Source organism: Galeopterus variegatus, unplaced genomic scaffold (assembly GCF_000696425.1).
Source record: "Galeopterus variegatus unplaced genomic scaffold, G_variegatus-3.0.2 Scaffold421, whole genome shotgun sequence".
Lineage (NCBI taxonomy): Eukaryota > Metazoa > Chordata > Mammalia > Dermoptera > Cynocephalidae > Galeopterus > Galeopterus variegatus.
This window is the reverse complement of record NW_007726532.1, coordinates 83684-92662: the sequence shown is the minus strand read 5'-3', so window position 1 is coordinate 92662 and position 8979 is coordinate 83684. Positions and strand designations below refer to the sequence as shown.

At 33.0% G+C, this 8979-nt stretch overlaps 1 protein-coding gene across 1 annotated transcript in view; it reads right to left on the bottom strand.

Annotated features, from left to right (window-relative positions):
• NSUN7 (NOP2/Sun domain family, member 7) overlaps positions 1-8979 on the bottom strand; it is a 61281-nt gene that overhangs the window by 35248 nt on the left and 17054 nt on the right. The window contains 3 exon segments of the mRNA XM_008568536.1: positions 6475-6685; positions 7919-8102; positions 8450-8602. Of these exon segments, the coding sequence (XP_008566758.1) occupies positions 6475-6685; positions 7919-8102; positions 8450-8602 (548 nt within the window).

The following is an 8979-nucleotide window of genomic DNA, read 5'->3' as shown; positions in this document are numbered from 1 at the left end:
GAAGGAAGGAAGGAAGGAAGGAAGGAAGGAAGGAAGGAAGGAAGGAAGGAAGGAAGGAAGGAAGGAAGGAAGGAAGGAAGGAAGGAAGGAAGGAAATGAACTATTTTCTTTTTCTTTTTGTCTTTTTTTATGACCGGTAAGGGGATCGCAACCCTTGGTGTGGCGTCACCCGCACCGCACTCAGCCAGCGAGCACACTGGCCACCCCTATATAGGATCCGAACCCCCAGTGGGAGCGCCACTGCGCTCCCAGTGCCGCACTCTCCTGAGTGCGCCACGGGGTCGGCCCACTATTTTCTAAGAGTATTTTTCCTTCCTTAAATTATTTGTAGGGCTGGCAGTTAGGTCAGTTGGTTAGAATGCCAGTGTTATAACACCAAGGTCAAGGGTTCAGATCCCCATACCAACCAGCTGCCAAAAATAAATAAATTAAAAAGAAAATTCTTTGTAGAGTTCTGTGATGACACCTTATAGGAATAAAGGATTTTTTTTTTCGCTTTTTGCTTTTTTGTGGGTGGGAAAATGTTCACTTATGAGTTCAATGAATATGATTATTAATAGTCATTAATATTAAGAACTTAATAGCCAGATTCAAGAATATTCAGATTTTCGATTTCTTGTGTCAGTTTTAGCAAGCTGTGTCTTTCCGTATGTCCATGTCATCTAAATGTTCCAATGTATTGGCATAAAATTGTTTGTAGTTTCATTTTATTGTGTTTTAAATGTGTCTAGGATCTGCAGTGATATCTCCTTATTTATTATTGATAAATTGCTTTGTATTCTCTTCTTGATGAATCAGATTTACCAATTATATTAGTCTTTTCAAAAAGTCAATTTCTGCTCTGTTGAAAGAATATTATGTTTGTTTTCTATAACATTAATTTCTATCTTTATTATATTTTCATCAGGGTTTTTTTTGTTCAGTTTAATGAGACAATCTTTTATTTTTTTAATTATTATTATCTATACATATTTATGGGGTACAGAGTTAACTGTATTTGTATACAGTATGTGTGATCAATCAATATTATTAGCATGTTCATCATTACCAATCAATTACTTTTTGTGTCCCTTACCCAATTATTCCCTATCTCCCCTCTCCCTCCCCTTTCCCCACTTCTAGTAACTATAAGTCTGTTCTCTCCTTCTGAAAATTCCACATTTTATTATGATCTTTTTTCTTTCCTTCTTTCTTTCTTTCTTCCTTTCTTAGCTCCCACTTATGAGTGAGGACGTGGTATTTTTGTTTCTGTGCCTGGCTTATTTCTCTTAACATAATTTTCTCCAAGCTCATGCATGTTGCTGCAAATGGCAGAATTTCATTCTTTTTTTGTGGCTGAGTAGTACTCCATTGTGTATATATACCACATTTTCCTTATCCAGTCACCCATCAATGGACATTTAGGTTGGTTCCATATCTTGGCTATTATAAATAGAGCTGTGATGAACATGGGAGTACAGATATCCCCTTCACGTGATGATTTCCATTCCTTTGGGTATATACCCAGAAGTGGGATTGCTGGATCGTATGGTAGTTCTATCTGTAGTTGTTTGAGAAACCTCCATACTGTTTCCCATAATGGCTGTACTGATTTACAGTCCCACCAACAGTGTAGAAGAGCCCCCTTTTCTCCACATTCTAGCCAGCATTTGTTATTCTGTCTTTTTGATAATAGCCAGACCCAGCTGGGATGAAATAATATCTCAATGTGGTATTGATTTGCACTTCCCTGATGATTAGTGATGTTGTTGGGCTTTTCATGTACCTGTTGTCCATTTGTATGTCTTCCTTTGCAAAACGTCTATTCAGCTCATTTGCCCATTTTTTAGTTGGATTATTTGGGTTTTTGTTATTATTATTATTACTGTTTTAAGTTGTTCAAGTTCCTTGTGTATTCTGGAAATTAATCCCTTGTCATATGTATGGTTTGCAAATATTTTCTCCCATTCAGTAGATTGTCTTTTCACTCTGTTGATTGTTTCCTTTGCTGTGCAGAAGGTTTTTAGTTTGATATAATCCCATTTATTTTTTCTTTTGTTGCTTGTGCTTTGGGGGTCTTATTCTTAAAGTCTTTGCCCAGTCCTACATCCTGAGGTGTTTCCCCTGTGTTTTCTTCTAGGAGTTTTATAGTTTCAGGTCTTATACTTAAGTCTTTAATCCATTTTGAGTTGATTTTGCTAAATGGCAAGAGATATGGGTCTACTTTCATTCTTCTACATATGGACATCTAGTTTTCCCAGAACCATTTATTGAAGAGGCAGTCTTTTCCCTAATGTATGTTCTTGGTGCCTTTGTCAAAGATCAGTTAGCTGTAAGTACCTGGGTCTCCTATTCTGTTCCACTGGTCCATGTGTCTGTTTTTATTCAAATACCAAGCTGTTATACACCACATCAACAAAAGCAAGGACAAAAACCATACAATTTTCTCAAAAGATGCAGAAAAAGCATTTGACAAAATTCAGCATCCCTGAAAAATACTCTCAACAAATTAGGTATAGAAGGAAAATATCTCAACACAATAAAAGCTACATATGACAAACCCACTGCCAACATCATCCTGAATGGGGATAAGCTTTTCCTTTGAGAACAAGACAAAGATGCCCACTCTCACCACTCCTATTCAACATACTTTTAGAAATATTAGCCAGAGCAATCAGGCAAGAGAAAGAAATAAAGAGCATCTAAATTGGAAAAGATGAAGTCAAACTGTCACTGTTCATAGATGACATAATCCTATATATAGAAAAATTCATAACCTCTACCAAAAAACTCCCATAGCTGACAAATGAATTCAGTAAAGTTGCAGAATACAAAATCAATACACAAAAATCAGTAGCATTCTTATATACCAACAAGCAGAAAAAGAAATAAAAAAAGGAAGCCCATTTACAACAGCCACCAAAAGATTAAAATACCTAGGAATAATTTAACCAAAGAGGAGAAAGATCTCCACAATAAGAACTACAAAATTCTGGTGAATATTATAAATAGAACTGTTTTCTTACTTTCAATTTTAGATTATTCTTTGCTAGGATACAGAAATAAACAGATTTTAATATATTCATTTTGTATCCTATAACCTTGTTATACTAATTTATTAGTTCTAATAGTTTTTTCATAGAATGGAAGGAAACCAGAGAAAGTTTGCTGGTTCTGGACCGTTTTGCTTTATATATGTTGAGTCTATGTTATCAGGTGCACATACATCTTCAGTACAATTATATTTTCCTGATGAATTGAACCTTTCATAATTATAAATGTCACTTTTTATTTCTAAAAATGTTTCTTGACTTGAATCTATTCGTCTGTAGCTTTTTTTCTCAGCATATGCATTGCATATCTTTTTTTTTGTCCTTTTAAGTTTTTTATATCCTTTTATTTAAGGGGTATCTTTCATGAACAGCATGTAGTTGATATTCAGTCCATGTATTTTTAATGTGTTTAGTATATACAGTTGGCTCTCCATAACCATGAGTCTCACGTCTGTGAATTTAACCAACTGCAAATGAAAAAAAAACTTTACTAACTGCATCTGAACTGAACATGTTAAGATTTTTTGTCATTCTCTAAATGATACTTTATAACAACAATTTACATAGCATTTACATTGTATTAGGTATTATAAGTAATCTAGAGATGATTTAAAGTATACAAGAGAATGTACATAAGTTATATGCACATTCTACACCATTTTATATCAGGGACTTGAGCATCTGTGAATTTTGGTATCCATGGAGGTTCTGGAACCAATCCCCCATGGATACTGAGGGATGGGTGTAATATTTTATATATTATAATGTATTTATATTATATTTTAATTTGTTATATATGTGAGGGTACTTCAAAAAGTTCCTTTGAGCATCTGTGAATTTTGGTATCCATGGAGGTTCTGGAACCAATCCCCCATGGATACTGAGGGATGGGTGTAATATTTTATATGTTATAATGTATTTATATTATATTTTAATTTGTTATATATGTGAGGGTACTTCAAAAAGTTCCTGGAAATTTTATGAATATATATAATATAAACTTATATTTATATACCTTGGTTTAATCTACCATCCTATTTGCTTTATATTTGTTTTGCCTTTTCTATGTCCCTTTTACTCTCCTTCTTTATCTTCCTTTAGATTGATATTCCAATTCCGTATTCCATTTTTCTCCCCTCTTACTATTAATTATACTCTCTTATTATTTGTTTACTGATTATCCAGAAATTATAACACATATCACTGACTTAATATAATTTACTACTTTTGCCACTTTCTGAAAAAGCAAGGACCTCAGAACATATTAATTCCACTTCCTTCTCTCTAAAATTATGTCATTTTTGTAATTTATCTTAATTACATATAACATATATTTTAACCACACAGACATTAATTTGCAAACCCATAAGACTTCAGATTATAATCACTTAGATTTACCTATGTACTTGCCTTTTCCATTGTTCTTCATTTCTTCAAGTATCCCCAACTTTCTATAATATTCCTTCTCCCCAAACAAAAACAATATCTTTAGTATTTCCTTTATTGCAACAAACTCAGATTTTGTTTGTCTGAAAATATCTTTATTTCATTTTATCTCAAAGGATACTTTTGCTAAATAAAAAATCTAGCCTGGCAGTTTCTTTCAGCACTATGAAGACACTGGCTAAAAGTCTTCTAGCTTCAATTGTTTCTGTTAAAAAGTTAGCTTTTAGTCTTATTGCTATTCCATTGAAAATAATATGTATTTTCTTACCATCGTCACTTGTCTTTGGTTTTCAGCAATTACGCTGTAATATGCCTACTATGTTGTCAGTACATTCAGGCTGCTATAACAAAATTCCATAAAATGAGTAGCTTATAAACAACACAAACTTTTCACAGTTCTGGAAGCTGAAGTCCAAGACCCAGGCACCAGCAGACTCAGTGTCTGGTGAGGGCCTGCTTTTCATAGATGGTACCTTCTTGCTGTGTCTTCACATAGTGGAAAGTGTCCAGCTAGCTCTCTAAGGTCTCATTCATAAGAGCCTGCCTACATGACCTAATCACTTCCCAAAGTCTCCATCTCCTAATACCATCACCTTAAGGGTTAGGATTTTAACATATAAATTTTGGGTTAGGACACGAACATTCAGGCCATAGCATATGTTTTCCATATATTTATTCTTATTAATCATTACAGGGCTTCTTGAATCTGTGGCTTCATGTCTTTCATCCATTTTAAAAAATTCCAAGCTTGAAATTCAAATATTGTTTCTTCTCAATTTCTTTTCTCTTCTCTTTCTGTGATTCCAGTCAAAACATATATGAGATCACTGAATCTCTGTGTTTCATATGTGTCGTATGACCTCTTTCATATTATTTATCCTTTTGTCTCCCCATGTTTCTTCTGGACATTTTTATCTGGCCTATCAGTTCACTTATTATCTCTTACCTTTGTGTAATTTACTGTTAAACCTATCCTCTTAATTTCACATATTGCATTTCACAGTTTCAGAATTTTCTTTTGGCTCTTCAATTATAGTTTCCAGTTCTCTGCCAAAATTCTAAAACTTGACATTTAGTTCCTTTAGCATATTAATCATCATTATTTTAATGTCCACATCTTATATATCAAGTATCTGGATCCTCTATAAGTCTGCTTCTAATGTAGTATTTTCTCTTTACTTCGGTCATATCTTTTCTTCTTACTTTTCTGTTTTTTTCTTTTTTTTTTAATTGAGTGCCAGACATCACATTTGAAAAACTTTAGGACATAATTAAAAACCTAGGATGATGTTAATTTGTCCCAGAGAGAATTTACTTTTGCTTCTGGCAGGCAGCTATAACTAGGCACTAGCAATCCCAGATCACCCTACTCCAGTTAGAAGTTAAGATGACTAGAATTTGGGCTTAAATTCTTTAGAAGATTGATCACTATCCAGGGTATACTTCTGTGCTCCAAGTAAGATCCCAGGTATTTACCAGGCTACCTCTCCTGGTCAAGCCCTGAATTCCAATTTGTCTCCCTAGTCCTGTGAATCTGTGAAAAGTTTTGCTTAGTTTTTCAGCTTCACTGAACCTGTAATAAAATGTGGTCTTTAGTTATAGCATGATCCAATGGAAAAAATTTTTAAAAACAAGAAGCTTAAAAAACTCAGCTTCTAGTCCTAGATATTTTGTCACTTAAGCACTCATGTGATTGTGTTCTTATTTATTAAATATGGAATTTCTACCACCTACTTTAACCAAATTTTTGAGCCTCAAATTATGTAGTAGCTAAACATCAAACACTATTCCAATGTACCGAGATAGTAATTAATTTAACCTACAGTTGTTTAACCAACATTAAGCAACAGAACAGCCTGATGTAATATAGATTGGTGAGAATTTTAAGAGTGTAGTTCACATAGAGCTTTCACATTACGAAAAAATAAATTCAAACTTTTTAACATTTCTAAAATCTTGTAGAATAATCAACAAACAAATAAATATTTGTACGTACTTTTACATCCCATTTTTGTGAAAAGGTTCTTCAAGTCAGGATCTTTAGCTTGTGATTGTACTCCACACACAAATACTTTTGAGGTATTATTATTTGTTAAAATTGACATATGGGCAACTGTGTACCATGAACCTGTATTGACCATTAAGATATCATCATCCGTATTTAATAAGTACTTTACAGAATGGACAGCAAGACTTCGAGATTTGTCCTACAAGATAATGGCATTAGAAATACCAAAAAAATTATTTAAAAAATTAGAATTTCAAAGGGTATGATAGAAACATAAGCTGACTTCTTTTTGCTTTAGATGAAAGAAAGTACTTAGTAGGAATCTTAAAGAGATATCCAATCCATTTTAGTTCAAAACATTAATGTACGTCTAAATTAAAAGTTAAAGATAACTGATAAATATATTTGAAACAAAGAGTTTATTTAATCTAAATTATGACTGTTATCATTTAAGTGATAAGGCAATGCCAAAATCTCTAAAATATGACTAATAGACTAGTGATGTCCTGTCTTAGCTCCCATTCTCATTCCTTCATGAAAACCCACTCATCTGCTATTGCCATTTTTTCTTTCCTATTACACTGTCACCTAAATTGCTGCTAGCTCACAGAGATTAAAATTAAGATGTTTCAGAAGCTTAAAAACGGGGGCTTGACAGATTGGGTTTCTGCAGTTGATCTCAGCACTTGATAGGGTAAGAGATTCTGCCCAAGAATATGGGTGTGGGGAAGGGATAAACCTTAGAAGACCAAAGTGAATCTGAGAAAAATTGGAGTTTAAAGATGTAAAAAGAGTCTAATCTAATTTGTTGGACCTTTTATTTTTCATTCTATTGAAACCACATTATACCCCGCATTCTCGTCCTATACTGATAGCCATTATCAAATTGGAGTTTAAAGATGTAAAAAGAGTCTAATCTAATTTGTTGGACCTTTTATTTTTTCATTCTATTGAAACCACATTATACCCCGCATTCTCGTCCTATACTGATAGCCATTATACACCTCTTACAAATCAAAGCTATAAGATTATACTAAAGAGATTATGAGAAAGTATTACACATTGCCTTTTCATATGCAGGATGACACTAGTATCTTCCCCAGAAATATAAGGAAGAAAAGGGCTCATTGTGCCTTCTCTTGAATTCTCCCTTAGGAGAGAAAAAGTAGCCTTTCAGCTACCAGCAATCTTCCCATCTATGGAGTCTGTGGAGGAGAATATGTTCTTTATAATGTCATGTGAGACAAAGATACCAAGGTATAATAGGAGCAGTAATTGTAGAGGTATTCATTTTATTCAAGATGACAATTAGGCCTTATAAACCTCCCTAATCCATAAAAAATATTAATGGTATGTTTTTATTTTTAGGTGGAGAGATTCTTTAGCTAAGTAAGATTGTTGAGAACTGCAATGCAAGTAAATATTAGTTTACCTGAAAAATAAGCTTATAATCTTTGAAAAGATCTGTATTTATAAGATTATTTTTAAGATGAGATGGAAAAATTAAGACATCATAGCAATGTTGGTCCACTGCAAAGACTTTATCACCGATATGCAATACAGACTTGACTTTACTGTAGCCTTTTTTCTTCAAACTATTATAAATTTCTTCAGGGCTGTAAATATACAACATTAGGTTGTAATTACAAATATAATACATTAAGAATGTATTTAATACCTTTTTCCTGCAACAACAAAAAAATAATCACTGCATATATTGCATCTAATGGAACTCGCAATTTTAGCTAACAATAAGTTAAAAGATAATTAGAGACAGAAAAATTAACATATTTATGTAATTACCTTTGGTAACTTGATGATAAGATCTGGACCTAATTATGATTCCCTAATCACTCCTCCAGATATGCCCCCCCACTCTTTGAAAAGGTAATATTTCTTATTGCATTATTTTAAAAGGATGGAGAATTGAAATATGAATAAAGAATTTGATTAAAGCTCTTACCTGATTTTACAAGTATTTATCCAAGCATAAAGTGGCAAAGTGGAGGCCCTTAGTTCCTGTTTCCTAACCGTTTCTGGCAAAATGTGGTAAATTGAAAGGGCATCATGTTTGATTCGACATCTTGCCAATGACGCAGCCAATTTTGTCTTAAAACTAGAGATAGAAAATCCATCCTTGATGACTACTGCATTTGAGACAAGACTATTAACTTTCCACTAGAAACATTAACAAATTACATTTATAATTTTAACAAATTCTTTTATAGTTCCATTCAAATTTTTGAAGTCTAAAATAAAAATTTGTCATATCTGAAAATAGAAATTCAATAATCCTGATTTTTTTTTCTGTTTTTGCTGCCCCTGTAGAGTTATGCATCTCCTCAAATATTTATATCAATTGGTGGTTGAAAGAAATTTTATCTGGTGAAAAGAATATAGGCATACTGGCCAGCATTCAAAAAAAAACAACGTGGGATTTAGAGTCAGACAAACCTGAAGTTAAATACAGTTCTATCACTTACTATGACCTCA